The sequence below is a fragment of the Erpetoichthys calabaricus genome, chromosome 4, assembly GCF_900747795.2.
Source record: "Erpetoichthys calabaricus chromosome 4, fErpCal1.3, whole genome shotgun sequence".
NCBI lineage: Eukaryota > Metazoa > Chordata > Cladistia > Polypteriformes > Polypteridae > Erpetoichthys > Erpetoichthys calabaricus.
In genome coordinates this window covers 306,651,407-306,670,280 of record NC_041397.2, presented here as the reverse complement: position 1 = coordinate 306,670,280, position 18,874 = coordinate 306,651,407, and the positions used below count along the sequence as shown (strand labels likewise).

The following is an 18,874-nucleotide window of genomic DNA, read 5'->3' as shown; positions in this document are numbered from 1 at the left end:
CAGTTCTGTATACATTAAATCTTTACATTGATGAAAAAAAATAATAGAACTTATATTCATTAAATGCAAATAATTGTAAAAGGTAAGAGTAAACGTTTGTAAATAATAACAAGTAAAAACGTTTAAATTCGTTCAATGTTTTTTGCATCGATGAAAACAATTCTACTGATTGTAGTACAAATGTTAAAAATGACATTAAATGTTAATTAAATAAGCATTGCAATTTTTTGTAAACAGTATATATTAACAAATCTTAAATAAACATTCAAGTAAAAAGTACCCATAAACAGACCACTAACACATTTAACAGCTTTGCAAACTGCATTTTTGTATAAATAAACTATGACATCTTTGTAACTTCCAATTTTTTGGCATGTCAACGTGCTTTTCCTTCAGGCTGCTCCAAATGATCCTTGACATACTAAATTCATGTGCTAAAGCACAGATATAAGTATAGGAGCATACGGACAAGTCTTGCCACTGTTTATGCAATTTAGCACAAAAAGTTATAGTGCTTTACATTATAAAGTAAATTTGATAAAATATAATTTTGAAATTGCACCTAATAAAATAAAAGAAAGTAACGCATTATGGCAGTACACTTTAAGGGTAAAGAGTGTTAAAAACTGAGGGAGCAATGGAGCTCTAGCGCTAAAAGAGTGTTGTCCTTAAAAGAACAGTGTTTAATAAAACTGTCCCGCAGAGAAAAGTAATTGCAGATCCATGTCTTGATGCATTTCTACAGTTTCAGATGTTGCTCCAGCTGCCGTCTTTGTCAATTAAATGTAATAGTGAAGGTTCCAACGCTGCTGAAGTTGCGATCTTATTAACATCTGTGAGTGGGTCCAAATGGAGCTGCAACTTAAGCCATGCCGACTTGTAGCCTACGAGTCTCAAATATCATTTGCCAGAGTGAACTGGAAGTACACACTGTCACACATGCATGTTTGGGAGAAAATTTTATGGCTTGTAGACCTTAAATTCCACCCTGAGCCATGAGTAGCGCTGCCTTAAAATTCTTCTCCACTCCTTTCCCCTACAGCTCTGAAAAACAACCAATAAGGGAACATGAAGAAGAAGATTAATAGGAAGCATAATGAAGGGAATTAAGAGTGGATCAAGACTGTTGCTTTAAAATTAGTTCATCAAGAGCACAGGGATACAATTATTTTACACAAACATTAGAAAGCTTCTTTACCCAAAGAACCACAGACACATGAAATTAGTTACCAAGTAGTTTGGAAGACAGTAGGACTTTAAAAACTAGAATTGATGTCATTTTAGACGAATTAGGTGGATAGGACAGATGAGCTTTGTTGGGTTGAATGGCCTGTTCTTGTCTGGATTGTTCCAATGTTCTAAAATGACATCACTTCCAGTTCCAGGGCTCCTGGACCTGCCCCTTCAACATCACTGCCTTCATAATTACTATCACCGCCATCTTTCACCAGTCTAATGTTCGACTCGCGTCTAAAGATGTTTCAGAGAGTATGCATTAAACCATGTTTATATATTTGCGCCATAATAATATACAGGGAATGCCTGAGGATGCCCCAGTCATTTATGTTTGTTCCCATTGCCTTTTACAACTCAAAATGTAGGCTGAAGAATCAGTATCATGAAGAATGAGCACTACAGTCATTACAAAATATCAAAATCAATAATGATCGATATTTATTACTTTTGACAACCCTAATGTGTAGGCAGGCACACTTTTAATATCCTTTGGTTGCAATCCTTCCAAGGAAGATACATTATTAACAAGTACTGATTTGATTTGATTACATCTTGCCTGAAGAAGGGGCCTGAGTTGCCTCGAAAGCATATTGCATATTGTAATCTTTCTAGTTAGCCAATAAAAGGTGTCATTTTGCTTGGCTTTTCTCTACATTCATAATGGCTAACACGGTACAACACCCTAGTATAACAAGTACTGAAAATGGAGAGATGACCTAATGTCTTACAATATATTAAGAATTTTAAATTATCATTTTAATGTGTTAAACTTAATGAACAGAGTTCAATAGATTGCTTTCCAAAAAATAATAAATAACAAAGCAGAACAAAGAATTTCACTAACATAATGATGTTTGCATGAGTGTTATAAATAATCCCCAAACTCTCCATTACTATAGCTACACACTGAGAAATCTCAAAGGGCACAGCTGTTAAAAATATCACAGCATGCCGGCATCAACTTTGTGCAGAGACAGCAGGAAATGGTGAGGAGATCTCATAACCAGAACTTCTTAAATCTGCTTTGAAGTAAGAAGCATTTTACTCAGCCTTTCTAATAATATAATGGTGTTAAACATTTGTGATAAATTTGTGGCATGGTTAAAATTTATAACTTTAAAGTAGTATACTAAAATCCGAATAGATAGATAGATAGATAGATAGATAGATAGATAGATAGATAGATAGATAGATAGATAGATAGATAGATACTTTATTAATCCCATGGGGAAATTCCCATACTCCAGCAGCAGCATACTGATAAAGAACAATATTAAATTAAAGAGTGATAACAATGCAGGTATAACAGACAATAACTTTGAATAATGTTAACGTTTACCCCCCGGGTGGAACTGAATAGTCACATAGTGTGGTGGAGGAACGATCTCCTCAGTCTGTCAGTGGAGCAGGATGGTGACTGCAGTCTGTCGCTGAAACTGCTCTTCTGTCTGGAGATGATCCTGTTCAGTGGATGCAGTGGATTCTCCATGATTGACAGTAGTCTGCTCAGCGCTCGTCGCTCTGCCAAAGATGTCAAACTGTCCTGCTCCGTATCTACAATAGAGCCTGCCTTCTTCACCGGTTTGTCCAGGCGTGAGGCATCCTTCTTCTTTATGCTGCCTCCCCAGCACACCACCGCGTAGAAGAGGGCGCTTGCCACAACCGTCTGATAGAACATCTGCAGCATCTTAAAGACGCCAGCCTTCTAAGGAAGTATAGTTGGCACTGTCCTCTCTTGCACAGAGAATCAGTATTGGCAGTCCAGTCCAATTTATCATCCAGCTGCGCTCCCAGGTATTTATAGGTCTGCACTCTAATAAATAAATAAGCGTGTATTATATGTATAATGTTTGTTCCTCTTGTGAAATTTATCTAAAATTTAAAGTTATGGGATAAAATGGTTAAATTAGTAAATTAGTATGTGAAAGAGCTTGACATGAAAGATATTCTATTAATGGAATGATATTTAATTCAAGGAAAATCTTGAAGGATTTCAAAATTTTATATCTTTTTAAGTATGTAACAAAACTCATCTGTTATACATTAGTCAAAAAAGTGCCTGCATTTACTATTATATTAGGGCTGGAAATTGATTTAAAAATTAAATAATTAATTGGATAGCTGATGTAATTAATCACAATTAATCAAATCTAACATTAAAAAAAGTAATCATAAAATAAATACATAAGTGATGAAGTAAATGCACATTGAACTACAAAACTGATGTAGAATCAACACAAAAGAATAGAAAAAAATTAATGGCATAGTTTAAACTTAAACAATGACCTGAAACCTGAACTTTTGTTAACATACAACTTAAGCAAGTACAACCTGAATGTGAATGCCTTTCTAAAGGGCAAGATGAAAAGAAGGCAATAAGAAAATGAGACCAATGTATTAATTCTCAAATTGGCATAGCATATGACACCCAAATGTGTCAAAGTAAAATTAAACGATCGAAATGACTGTGGACTTTGAAGACACTTCTAATGACTGATTTAATTGAAAGCATAAGCATCTTTAAAATGGGCATACATTAAAACTTGTGTTAAAACTCTGCAAATACCGTCCTTGATTGTTCATCGCTGCTTTGTTTTTCAACTGGTGAATGATGAGAGCTGGCCAGGTTTGTCATGGAAATAATACTGTAGTGCCCCTGGGTCCTGACCTGAGAAAGATATGCTCGTCAGGGTGTCCAGACCTGTTAGAGGAGGACAGAACTACCTGGAGAAGCCGACATAAAAGCAGCTCTACGATTGCCATTTTGCAGACGCAGCACTTTAGAAGCCAGGAGATGTGTCCAAGGTGCCTGGGTGCATGTTCGCCAGGCGACTCTCACAGGGACAGGGGATAGTGTGAATTGCCTCTGACCCCGGGTCAGTGGATTGAGACAGAGAGAGCCGGCAAAGGAACGAAGCAGCTGGGAAATGCATCCAAAGTGCTCACTTTTTGCTGTGTCTGCGAACGTCAGTCTCCAAGCTGCTTTTATTTTGCTGGTATCTCCAGTAGTCCTGCCACTTTGGACAGTTTAGCACATGTAAGAGATTTAATGTTTTTGTAGTTGGTAGAATCGTGATGTGCCGTGGGTTTTTTGGGTTACCGAAAGTGTGCCACCACAGAACATAGGTTAGAAAACACTGCACGACACCTTTGCTCCTGGCACGCTAAAAAGTTCTCCATAGCTGCTGTTTCACTTAAAAACTCACTTAAAAACTGACACAGTGAATTACTTGGATGGTTATGCTGCATTTGTTGTGTAAATTAGCAAAGATACTGCAAACTGGAATTATAAGTAGGGATAATTAATATACTTCTGTTTTGTAGAATTTTGTCATTATATTAAGGCAGTCAGCACTGCAAACTACCTGGCAGACTGGCAAGTTAAATACAGCGATACAAGAGAGTTAGTTTAGTTTTAGTGCCACTCAAGGATAACTTATTTTGCACGTATGTGATATGATATGACCTTCTTACAGAATTGAAGAAAAAGGGAGAGCCTTTGCAACTTTTCTTTAGCATTGTGCCTGGACTGCCATGAACCCAATTGCTGCTCCCTTTCCTCCCACTCCCCTGCACCCATAACAGTATGTATAAATCAGGAAAATGAACACCAGTACCACGTACTGACGTGTGCTGAGGCGTTGTGAACCACGTAATATGAAAGTTCATACCTTTAAGTTAAAATTTTATTTCTCAAAATTTTTAATGGTAGTATATACAGTAAATATGGTACTGGGTGTGTATGTAGTTCCATACTTAACAAATTACATGAAAATGCTGCCCTGATCAAAGCACTGTTTGAAACGATCGCCTTGTTATTAAACTGGCCACATTGATCACAAAATTCATGCGTTATCTTTCTCAGGCCTACTTTTAACACATTTGTACTTATTTGTAGCTTTGCTGGTGGTAACATTTCTAGACTTCTTCCTGAATAATTTGTTTTCTCAGTTAAAAAATGAAAAGGGATGGAGAGTGTGGGTAAAGAGAGTGGGAGGCAAGAAGTCTCCCTGCCCTCCACTTTTTTCTGAGCTAAATGTTTTTTGTTTTTCAGTTTGGTTTTGCTCTATATTACTTGTGTGTATATTTCCCTAAACAATATTTTACAGAGCAAACCATCAGTGTCTGGGGGTGGCAAGCCGGCAAAACTACTTCAATTTTCTGCATTCAAAAAATTGAAAGTGGACTGACAGACTCACTCACCACTTACTATCTGCTCCAACCAGTCGCATGGCACCTCTGAAAAGAGGTAGCAGTTTAGCTGCAAGATTATTGACCCAAGTACTTACAAATAAGCAAATAAAGGAGAATATCAGGAACCATGTTCTTAAAAATGTACATTTTAATTTAAAAAAAATCCACATTTGGCACGTTGACTGGCACAGTGAAAATAGATTAATTTCATAGATGAAACAGATAAAATCAGAATATTATTTTATAATACTAATTAAAAAAATTTTGTTATTGAGCAATACTTAGGGTAAAAATGCATCTTCTGTGAAAAAAATCTATTCAGGTTATCTTGTAGTTGGTGCATGGAGCAGATCATTGTTTGTGCACTCCTGTTACACAATAACTCAGCAGCGTCTAACAAATTTCTTTTTGGAAATCGTAGGCACAAGGTGAAGAGAGAGGTAGCGAAGGCAAAAGAAAAAGCATATGATGAGTTGTATGAGAGGTTGGACAGTAATGAGGGAGAAAAGGACCTGTACCAATTGACTAGACAGAGGGACCAAGCTGGGAAAGATGTGCAGCAGGTTAGGGTGATAAAGGACGTGGCCTCAATGGCAGAGGAGCTGAACTGCTTCTTTTCGCATTTTCGGATGGCACATCATCACCAAGCCTCATTCTCTCAGACCCCTTTAGCCTGTAGCACCCAGACATTTACTTTACAAAAGCGTGTGCTGACCAGCTGTCACATATTTTAACCATCATTTTCAATCACTCCCTGAGATAAGCTTTCATTTCTCCCTTCTGTGAAGTTAGCCACCATCGTTCCTGTTCCCAAGAAATCAGCCACTGACGATCTCAATGATTATCACCCAATAGCACTTACATCTCATGTCACAAAGTGCTTTGAGAGGTTGGTTTCATAATTCATCAAAGCCTGTCTCCCTCCCACTTTTGACACACAAAAGTTTGCTTACGAAGCAAATCAGTCCACTTAGATGCCATAGCTATAGCTCTTCACGCTGTACTGAGCCATTTGGAACACCGGGGGAGTTATGTGAGGATGCTTTTTTATTGATTCCAACTCCACTTTTAATACTGTTATTCCAGATATTCAAATCAGTAAACTGTCTAATCTGAACTTCCACCCACTCTTCTGCGGCTGGATAAAGGGCTTTCTTATCAATTGCCCTCAGACAGTGAAACTCTGCCCCCACTTTTCTCAACTCACTCATTCAGCACCAGTTCTCCACAAGGCTGTGTGCTGAGTCCATTGCTGTTTGCCCTCTACACCCATGACTGCAGTCCAGTCCACCTTAATAACACCATCATCAAATTTGCCGATGACACTACAGTGATTCGACTCATCTCAGTGGGGAGCGACTCTGCCTACAGAGAGGAGATCCTGAAATACTCAGCTTGGTACTCAGCAAGTAACTTGACGCCGAACACCACGAAAACAAAGGAAATCATCTTTGACTTCAGGAAAAACAGAGCAGACCTGCTCCTTCTCTACATCAACAATGATTGTCTGGAGAGGGTCCCAACATTCAAGTTCTAGGGTACCTTCATCTCTGCTGATCTGTCTTAAACTGCAAACACCAAAGTGGTCATTAAAAACGCACAGCAGGGACATCACTTCCTGAGACTGTTTAGGAAGAACAATCTATATCAAAAGCTGCTGGTGAACATTTACCACTTCTCCATAGAGAGCATGCTGACATACTGTATCATAGTGTGGTACAGAAGCTGCATTGCCGCAGACAGGAGGGGGCTTCAGCACATCCTCAATGCAACTCAGAAGATTGTCGGCTGCTCTCTGCCCTCATTACAGGACACTGCCTTGGCAGGGCAAAAAACATTTTGAAGGACCCCCTCACATTCTGGTTTTCACCTGTTTGACCTGTTTCCCTCTGATAGGTGATACAGGTCCATCAAATCAAGGACAAACAGACTCAGGGCAGTTTCTTTCCCACAGCCATAATGACATGCACTGAGCATCTCTCTCTGTGTCTCTGTCTCGGCCCCTCTCTCTTTTCTCTGTCCTTCTGTCTCCCCACCACCTTTCCCACTCACTTATTTTGGACTTGTAATAATCCTCTATTCTCTTGTGTAATATTCATATCATTGGTAATTCATTGTGCAATACCCGCATGATCTGTAATATCTCTTGTTTAGTAATACCACACTTGTTGCTTAGCAATACAGGATTATTTCCTATTAATTAGTATTTTTGTATACAGTATATTCTTTTTTATTTAGCAGTTTTATATGTAGTACTTTATAGTTACTGTATAAATTATTGATTGCTTTTTTTCCACTGCATCTGAAAGAGTAGCTGCTCAATAATTTTGTTATACATGGTATAATGACAGTAAAGATTTCTAATCTAATCTAATAGAAAGTGTTCTCCAAGTCTTCATTTAGTCCAAGTAGCTGTAACAAGATAGTTACTGCCATTCCATTCCCAGATTCCCCTCATCCTGCTGATTATGATTTGTTAAGCAAAATGGAAATTTAGTTAGAGAGATACAGAACTCTTTAACAGTTTTTAAAAGCAGGAGGGTGTCTTCTAAAAAGTGTTTTCTTTTGAAAGCAGCATCAGCTCTCTTGCCCAAAAGTGAGTAAACACACAGACCAGCTGACATATGGGTTTCCATCTCAATACATATATATGCATATAGCCACCAGGTGCAGGAATCACAGGTTCTGTGTTAGAATTTGGGGTGTCAACCAGGTCATCGTATTTAATTCAACAGAAAAAGTTCAACAAAAATAGACACTTTGTGGCATTGTGTCTTGACCTCAGGCTTAGAAATAACAGAAAAAAGGCTCAGTTTTAGCCATAGGGTCAGAGTCTGTTCACTTGGGAGATCCATCCAGCGGGTCACTTTTACCAAAAAGACGCCTGCTACTGTGCAGTCATGGTTCTAATGGCCGGTCAACTGTAAGTGGTGGGCTAAGTGCCTTCACCAAGTGTTTTTCAGTGCTGTGGGGAGAGAAGGATAAGATAATGTTAGTGAGAGCACCTCCTCCCACCCTGGCATCCAATGAAATACCTCGATCGAGCCTGTAAAGCGATCCTCTGATGGTACGTGTATTTATTTAATTTTCTTTATCAGCACAAACAATGTTACAGGCATCATTATCAAAATCCCTTTCGATTCCTGCTTCGAGTTCCAACTTCTGCATCATGCACTGCACTTTTCTTCAGGATGATAATACACACCAGAAAGCAAAAAAGCATTTTTCCTATAAACGTCTCATCCTAAAAACTAACTCTATACGTGAACAAATCTATTCTGAAATACCTGATCGCATTATTGTAAAATAAACAGTGTGTTTTTATTTTACATCACATTTTCATACTGTTAAAACTGGTAAATACTGCACATATTATAATGGTGAACAATTGCATTTTTCTAAACATGTCATAAATTCTCTAAGTCTGTCACAGTGCGACATGGCCTTAAATCCTGGGATGCATCTCCTCTGCACAATTTCAAGTGCTGCTATGTTTTTCTTGTAACAAGGGCTGCAGAACTTAACCTCAAGAGCTCTTGACTTGTACTCCACATATCATGACGTATAACCCAGTGTTATTTTCATAACAAAAACGAGAACTAGAACTAAAAATATTGTTTTTTCTTTCACAAGAATTGAAATTGAATTGAATTAGCAAACAGAGAAACTAAAACTAAATAAAAATAAAAATTACTGATATGTGAACAAACTAAAATGAGAACGAAAATTGAGTGAAAACAAAAAAAACAGCAATAGCATTTTCGTTCAATCCGGTTCAGTCTTGCAGAGGAGTTGTTTGTAGGTCCCCCTGAGCATTCAGTTACGTTGCGCTTTTCACTATGCGGTGATCTTTTAACTTGAGCTTACTATAGTCACGTGGTGCAACTTCCGTAAAGGATCGTTGTTCGTTTGTTGTGCACATTTGGCTCGTTGGGTTGAAGCAGTAAGCATTTGTGGTTGACGATGGCGAGTTTTGCACAGATGTTTGCAGGTAGAAAGCAGGAAAGTAACGTGTGGAAATACTTTAAAGACAGTGCAGATGATAATAAAAGCAAATGTAGCATGCGAAAAGAAGAAAAGAGTCTCGGAGTTTCAGTGCAGGACCAGCTGGATCAGTACTTAATGGAAGTCCAGCACTTCTCTGGCACCATGACTGCACTTCTTACAGGGACATGTGGTCTTGCCTATCATCATGAAAAGTAAAAAAAATAATAATTATAACATAAAATAAATGTGTCCACTGGTCTGTGCTATAAATTTGTTTTCTGTTGTGGCACGCAGCTGAGAGTGGTACCCAGGCGGGACGCCCAGGAGGACTGGAGGAGGGCTTGCGCCTCCTCCAGACCACGAGGTGGCGACCACCCTGGTTACTTTGGGGGCCATGGGTACCGAGATTTGAAGCTTGACCCTGTAGGGGCCCGTGGGCACCGCCAGGGGGCGCCCCGATGCCTTGGCATCCCTGGACCTCAGCATTTCCGCCACACCAGGAAGTGCTTGGGCGAATGGAAGCAGGGACACCCGGAGTGCTTCCGGGGATGCAGTCGGCATTTCCGCTACACTGGGGCGTGTCGGTGGAAGATTGCCGAGAATCACTTGGAGCACATCCGGGAGCTTATAAAAGGGGCCGCCTCCCATCATTCAGGGCTGGAGTCGGGTAAGGAGAAGGACGAGGTCTCTGGAGGAGGCAAGGAGGCGGCCTGAAGAGATAAGGCATTGTGTTGGCCAGGACTTTGGGGACTTTGGGGGTTTGTGGTGCACTTTTTATAACTGTAAATAATGTATAATAAATGTGTTGTGGGTGACTTGAACGTGTTCGCCTGTCTGTGTCCGGGACGGTTTCCACACTGTATTAGTCCAATTATTTTGATCATTTCTTTAGTCAAAATCACTGAAATTGGGCATTTCCTGATTAAATACAGGGGAGAAATGCGAGGTGTGGCAGCGACAAGATAAGCCAAGCCTCGGACTGTGCTATCCCTCATACACTGAGCTGATGCATGCAATTGGCGTGTGCCTGTTGCTGTCTCTCTGTGTGTCGCTTATATAATGTTTATAGACACTTTTATTATACACTCTGACTTTCCGTAATCTGGCTAATATCTTTAATGAATGTGTGTGACATATTTAGCCTGGCTGATCGGACATAAAACCGCAGTGAAAAGGCACAACGTAAGGCACACAGTACCGTGCCGCACTGAAGGGGATGGATGTGAGCCCAACAGGTGCTTGTTGCTGCTGTTCTTCTGCGCAGAGGCTCTCGGCGCCAATACAGTTAGCGATATCAGAAAGTCAAGTGCACTACAGCAGTCCATTTATTTTAATTTTTGTTCTGACTGACCGCCAAAATGGAAGATTAAGACTTTTAAAACTAAAGGAAAATAAGGAGGACTTATACAAGAAAGTGACAGAGATTTTCATGGAGAAGGATATGCGGAAGGATTATGGTCTTTCCTTCATTTACAAATAAAGGAAAGACCATAAACGGTTTTCAGTTTTATAAAAAATGGGATAAACTAAGAAAAAAAGCGAATATTTAAAAACTAACTTTTGACCTTAAATAAAATATTCTTTTGTTTTCCTTGTTATCCTTTTGTTGTAGAGTCTGTATTAAAATTGATTAAAGCATCAGAATTAAAAGCATTTTAAAAACAACTAAATATTTCAATGAAGGTCAAAATTGAAATCCATTTTTTTGTACACCACTCTATACTTTAATTTGTATTGAATAAGTATGAATTGTGAAGTTGCAACGGCGGAGCAAATGCACTCTTTCTGCTCTCTCTCACCGCTATAAATGTAATGTTCTTTCCTAGCCAAATATATGCCTTACCTATCTGTGTGAGAATGCTGATGAGATATGAAACATAACCAGTAGTCAATGTACGTGCTGCCAATTGAATAGTGAATAAGCTATTCTTTGGGGTTCATATATTTGTAACTCTGACTCTGAAGGAGTCCGTGCCTCACCAAAACATGTCACTGCTTCAGTACTGGCAGCAAAAATTGTCAGCATACAATCTGCTGGCGCCAGTGGCTGAGGCCCTTGTCTGTGCACCTTCATTACAGGCGCTCATCAAGCGAATATTTTCAACGTGTGGCTATCTGTGCAGTGGATGTCGGTGCAGCATGAACAAATCTCTTGGAATACGTGCTTGTTTAAAGCTTAACAGCAATGCGCTTATACAGACTGGTTTCTGGGGTTGAAACATTTGATCTTGCAGACTTTACTCATTAGGCCACTTCATCTGTTTGCTCATTGATAGTCAAGCTGTGTTTAACAGCATTATGACCTGTGAGTGTATTTTGTTGACTGAAACATAACGTGCATTGAAATATGTGTAGGACAGCATTTGTGGTTTTGCAACAGAAAAAAAGAAAGAAAATTGTACTAATATTATGTAAAAAAGCCAAAACTAAATAAAATAAAAACTAAAATAAAAATTGTTGACTCCACTGAAAACTAGAACAAAATAAAAATTAAAATTAATTTTATAAAATAAAATAAAAACTAAAACTACAATTAACACTAGAATTACCAGAGCCTACGAAAAAACTCGTAGATCCGGCCCACCTTAAATCCATTCGCACCTCTCCGCCAGCGTCTTTTGTCCTCTAAATGTGCTGATAAAGACAAGCTGCCAGCAGCTGGCTATTCCATCCCCCCACCAACTTAGAACGTGCATGAACTTCTCCCAGCTCATGCCTTGATTGATTATCTGGGAGTGAAGTGGAGTTTTAGAGTGAAAATAATAGATCGTTATTTGGAACACACGCATTTCATGTGTGTTCCGTGTCTACAGTAATCTGTGTAAACACATTTTTAAAATAGAAGCGTTTTTCATATTTTAGTAGTAAATGACAAAATGTGTGCATAAACTATATAATGTATGAAGCCTGAAGTCCAAAGATCAACTAAACACTTTCACAAAAGGTTCAAGGAAAAGACAACAGCTTCAGTGGTGTAGTTGTAAGATTTGCTGCCTTGTAATCAAGACTCCCCGGTTCGATCCCGACTCACTCCTATATTTGCCGTTTTCAGTAGTGAGCTGCTCTTATTGTTAATATTATACAGTACACACATACACTTGGTTTGCGTCTGTAGCACACGGTGTACATTTATAGGACTTGTAAAAGTTACCATTTTTTTTCATTTTTATTCCCTCTAAATCAAGATCACGATACATACTACCGCCCCCCCACCCAAGGATCTGACACTGTTAGTTTTTATTTGAGACTGGGAATAATTGGAGATGTGAGTGGTGTTTTGAGACAATGGAACTGGACATTCTCTCATCTGGAGGGATTAAAGCTGACACACAGACGCTGGTGGCACGGATGCAAAATTATTCATATTATTCATATTCATTCGCATAACATCTTGTGGTTTGTAATCAGTGACCGAGTGTTTTTTTTTCCCCGATCTTGCCAGTCCCCACATGTTACTGTATGCTGCTTCTTTTGTACTCCAGGACATGCAGAGGAAAGAATAGTACAGAGAGGTAACTTCAGCGCTATATGCAGTCATCAGATTCAAATGTTAACAGTTCACACACACGCAAGGATTATCCTTCCTACATTTACAACGTGTGTACTTGTTACAATGTACATACTTCTCTCTATGCTGTGGTTTCTATTACACACCTGAAAGAAAGAGACAATATATGTGAAAACATCATCTCGCTAATGCAATATTATTTGAAAACGAACAGTCAGATTGGGTGTATAACGATCTATTATTTCCACTCTAAAACTCCACTTCACTCCCAGATAATCAATCAAGGCATGAGCTGGGAGAAGTCGGTGGGGGGATGGAATAGCCAGCTGCTTGCTTCTTGTCTTTATCGGCACATTTAGAGGACAAAAGACGCTGAGGGAGAGGTGCGAACGGATTTAAGGTGGGTCGGATCTACAAGTTTTTTCGTAGACTCTGGTAATTCTAGTGTTAATATCAGAACTGAAATATCACTGGTATAACCTATTGTCCTATAAACCTTATTGATTGCTTCTGACCTCTGTCTGGATGTAGATAGTGATGAGTCCAAAATGACTCCTACGTCTTTCTTATAAGGTGTACTTTCATGTTTCAAACCACCCATTGTGTAATCTCACATTTTTACATCCTACATGTAATACTTTACATTTAGTTACATTCAAATGTCTGGAAGTTGATGCTGTCAAGTCCACTACGACTCCTAAATTCTTCTCATAAGGTGTACTTTCGTTTTTCAGGCCTGTGTATGTGTATTGACACCTCACATTTTTGCTTCCTACGTGTAATACTTCACATTTAGTAACATTAAATTTCATCTGGCACAAATCTGCCCAGGGCTGTACACTGTCCAAGACCCTCTGTACGGATTTTAGTTTATCTCCCAGTCCACCCAGCTTGGTATCATCTGCAAACTCTGCCAGCTTATTGAGTGTATTCTTGTCCAGGTGATTTATGTATGTAAATATGTAGATTTATGTATATAAAAAAAGAGCATTGGCCCCAGCAATGACCCCTGAAGGAGACCAATTTTAACATCACCTAATTCTGAAAAGGTTTTCCTCTCCATAACACTTTGGTTCCTGTGAGGGATGCAGAAGGACAAGAAAGTACTCAGAAAACATCCATGGGAAAGGTGCTATATAAATAAAATTTATTATGATTAGTTTTATTATTATTATTATTATTATTATTATTATTAGTATTATTATGTAGACAGAAAACATGTTAACTCCAGATAATGAGTAACTGGGGTGAAGTTTAATCACTGGTTTCTAGAATTGAGTGGTAGAAGTACTAAGCACTGTACCACTGTATCAGCCAACAAATATATTGTAATATACATTAAATATATAATTGAAAAAGATGCATTTTGTTAAAATAACTTTCCTGATTTTTTTTTTTTAGTTTTCTGCAACAATATGGTCCCACATGTAGAAAGATAACATCTAGCTGTGTGGAGAGATTTGGAACACTGACAGCACTGACTTTGGTGATGAACTTCTTGGAAGGGCTCAGTGCAGTTTAAAATTTGTAAGTATGATAAACATAGTCATATTGAGAACATGATACAAAAGTGAGGAAGAACAAAGACAAAAAGTGGTATTTCTAGGATAGCATAAAACTAATATAATCTCTTACTCCAGGGCTAATACCTGATTTATGTAATAGTGGGATTAGGACCCAGAACTGGATTTAATGCTGCTGAGCTAATCCTGTCTTGTTATGTATTTTTGTTTTTTTTCAGATGACTAAATGTGCTTAAAAACATGAATAACGGCAGTGTTATTGTGTCTGAATTTGTCCTTTACTGTAGCATTAACTTGGATCAGAAGACCATCACAGTCTGTGCACTCACTTTCATCTACCTGCTGTCCCTATTTGGGAACCTGCTGGTAATTCTCGTAATATTATGGAATCCTCAGCTCCATGCCCCGATGTATATATACATCATGGCCCTAGCAATCATAGATTTGGCTAACAGCACTGTTCTTATCCCAAAAATGATCTCTGTCGTGCTGCTGGACTTCTCAGTGGTGCCCTATGGAGCCTGTATGCTACAGATGTTTGTGATACTACATGTAGAAGAAATGGAATCTCTTCTTTTGACATTCATGGCAGTAGACCGTTATATAGCAGTGATCTATCCTCTACGATATCCATCAATCATCACAAACAAAACTGCGTGCATTGGCATCTTCATTCTGAATATCTTTGGCTTGATCTTCAAGTCGCCCTTTGTGTTTTTTGCCACTGAACTTTCATTCTGCCACAGTAATATTCTCCCTTATTGTTTCTGTGATTACGCTACAATGGTTCACGTTGCCTGTACCGAAGATCCCAAGTACTTGAAGTTTCTGTCTGCTGTTGTCATAACCACTGGCATTTTCCCGTTGGCACTCATACTCTTTTCATACTGTAGGATTGCTCTGGCTGCATTAAAAATCTCTTCAGTGGAAGGGAAAAAGAAAGTTTTCAGCACTTGTCTTACCCATCTGCTAGTGGTTGGGCTTTTTTATATCCCACTTCTGTCATCTTACATATTACCGGGAGCAGGAGTTAAGCTGTCCACTGAAGCCTACAATACCATGGTCATTGTTGGCAATGTGGTGCCACCGATGGTAAATCCCATAATCTACAGTTTCCGGAACAAGGAGATAAAAAGCTGCATTCTTCGACTTTTCAAAGGAACCAGAGCAGCTCCTTCACACACCATCGGCTAAGCATATGAAAGCTTTAAAAAATGTAAGGACTTTGTTGTTGCTTTTGAATAGCACTTATTTTGTGTCAACAGCTCATTTGTATGAACTTCTCTAATACAGTAGTCATAAATAACAAGAAACAGGGCTGTTTTGTAAGCACAATCTAAGAACTAATGCACAAGTGAAGTTTGGCAAACAAGTGAAAAAACATACAATCCACCCAGCTTGTTTAATTTCCACAATTCTTAAATGAATATGAGTAAATAAATGGCATCATGTGTTAAAAATTTCTCAGACTCTTTGTTTATTTTTTAAATATATAGGGAATAATGCAAGTCCAATGAAATACAAACACAGCCTTTCAATTAGAAACTGAACAATAACACAATTATGTAAAAATGTCCTAGCTCATTTTGGAATATCCCCTCTGCTCTAAAATCAGGAATTTTGGCATTTCCATCCCTTCTTCCTCACAAGCATTAGGTGAGAAAACTCTTGCTCTAACACAATGTCATGCAGTAAGCACATATATGTACAGTGTAACATGTCTGTGGTGAAAATCTGTTGTCCTCCAATGGTTTTTGATCATAATGTGAGCATATTTTCTATACACCGATGCACATATCTTTTTTGTGTTGCAAGATGCTTCAGGGTTGCTAATGTATTATTCTTCAGCCTCCTACAGAAGGTTAGTTATAAGTGTCATCATGTATGAACTAAGGAGCTACAAAAAATCATCCATTAGCCATCCACTGCATCTTGCCTTGTGGAAGACTACCAAATTGACCCAGCTGAAGAAACCATGAGTGCTCCCAGACCACTTTACCACAATATCTATAAAAAGTACTCAGTGTTAATTAGGTGTGTGTTGAATGCAAAGAAACATTACAACAGATGCATCTAAGCTTCAAGAGGTTGGTGGGTATCAGCTACAATCCAGTAGTTTAACATTCATAATGTGTTATTGTAGAAATTGTGGAGTGGTAGTAAGTTTTCTCTATAGCAACTGTTTACCTCCCTGTTTTAATGTGGAAGGATTTTGGGGTGACTCTGTCCCAAAACATAGATTATTTTGTTCCCAAACTCAGATTTTTCATTATGTAGACCCACACATATGTCCTCCACCCCAAGTCCTATTCTCTTATCCTTGCATTCACCTGGCCAGAAAGGAGACACAGCCTGCAGATGCAATACACTTGTGCTTGGGACCATGGATCCTATTGCACCCAGGACTGACTGCTACTGTGCTTCACTTTCCCTATTGGAGGACATGATTTCCTATTCTCTGTACCCCAGACAACAAGAAAAAGCAACATGGACAAGTGGGGAATGGGTTTAAATTTTTATTCAGTCATTATAGACTTTAACATTAAATGTGCCAAAAGCAGAAGCAACAAATAAATAGATTTGACACCATACAACCTGGATATTTTAGGAGCTGTCAAAGACAAACTGGCCAACACACCCAATGTCTGCCAGCGTTCAGTCTCTTAAAGTTGCACTGCTACTTCTCAACCATTGTGTCTTCTTGGTCACTGTGTTCTTCCTAATGCTCCTTCTTCCTGGTTCTCCTTCATTCACTCAAATTTTCTGACGTTTTAAAGCTTTGCAGCGCAAAAGTTAGCACCCTAGACATTTTCTCTCCAATATTATTTTGACAGACTGCGATGCCCTGTGACTGTACCCTGGACATCTTGTAATTCATGACCAAGTTAACTACTGGATGAGTGAGAGACACAGACAAGTAAAATATGATGCTGAACAGCTATTCATTATTTGTAGTGAGTGTCACTATCAAACGTTGCAGTTCTCTGTCATGCAATAAATCAAAGTCAGTTCACCAAATAAAATATAAAAATGAATAAGTACTTACATATATACATCTGCATCAGAAAGCCATTCAGTAAATAAATAAATAGCATTCTTCTTCTACCAAATAATGTTTACAGTCCAGGCTGATATTCCAAAAATGACTCACTACCTCTTCCCAACGCCTCCACTCCACTTTTAAATTACAGGCTATCTGCCTATCTTACATTCAAGGTCAAGAAAGTGGACAACTTCTAGCATCTGCTTTAGAGTTTTATACATTTGTGAGGTTTACACAACCAGTCAAAACTGAGGCTTTTTGGATCATCCTGTGTTACTTGACACCATGATGAATGCCATATGACATACACCTTCAAGTTAGGAAAAACAATGCATCTGATGATCAGTCTGGTACATATGATCTTAATTTCATTTGTCCAAAGAAAACTGTTCCAAAACTGGACTGTTTTTTTAAATATTTTCTGGCAAAGTCTAATCTGTCCTTCCTATGCATGAGGATCACCAATGGTTTGCACCTTGTGGTAAAACCCTCTGTCATTACTTTCACGAAGTCTTCTCTTGATTGTAAACTTTGTCAATGATAGGTCTGCCTCCCATAGAGTGTTCTCAGTTTGGTTAATGCTGTGAATTGTTTTTCTTCACCAAGGAATAAACTCTGAAATCATCTAGAACAGTTGACTCCATGGTTGTCCAGGCCTTTTGTTGTTGCTTAGCTCACCACTACATTCCTCCTCTTTCAGAATGTACCAGATGGTTGATTTGACCACTCCTGGGGCCTCATGTATAGCAGCATGTGTAGAAATCACGCTAAAACATGGCATATGGACAAAAGTGGAAATTTGTGTACGCACAAAAAAATTCAAATACACAAAACCAATGCGTAAGCCAACTTCCAATGACTTCTGCTCCATAAATCCCAGTCAGCGTGAAAAGTAATACATGTGCATATGCCTGCCACCCCATCCCGACTCCTCCCAGAATTTTGCATATTTTAATATGCAAATAATCAAAATCAAATCAAATCAAAATTATATATATATATATATATATATATATATCACCTTCCATTCAGTGTTTGGTTACAAGACAATGGCAAAAGCATGTGAAAAAAATAATTTCTGCGAATGCAAAGTGGAGGCAAGGGAATACGTTTGTTGGCTTATACAGTGGTATCAACAACAAACGCATGGCAGAGACACTTGAAAGTTCAATTTCAGAATGTTGCATAGTGCGCAAATAAAAATGAACTGGTCAGATGTCACAGTCAACGCGATAAAATGAGCCACAGCCTACCATCTGTTTATTCTGTTTCAAACAACATTACAAAAGCTGACCCTCATGTGATGGTCAAACAGTGATGGTGCTGCTGTGCCGAGCCCGTTTGCGAGTGCTGACTGTGCACACAATTCTGCCTCAGAAACCG

At 38.7% G+C, this 18,874-nt stretch overlaps 1 protein-coding gene across 1 annotated transcript; it reads left to right on the top strand.

Annotated features, from left to right (window-relative positions):
• The first annotated feature begins 14,688 nt into the window (after positions 1-14,688).
• On the top strand, positions 14,689-15,642 carry LOC114641230 (olfactory receptor 1496-like). The gene has a single exon (XM_028790315.1). It carries the CDS (start codon positions 14,689-14,691, stop codon positions 15,640-15,642), a length of 954 nt encoding a protein of 317 aa, XP_028646148.1.
• The last annotated feature ends 3,232 nt before the right edge of the window (positions 15,643-18,874 follow it).

Bases quoted from the DNA above. Each gene is read 5' to 3' on its own strand.
- LOC114641230 (XM_028790315.1), top strand. From the start codon at position 14,689: ATGAATAACGGCAGTGTTATTGTGTCTGAATTTGTCCTTTACTGTAGC.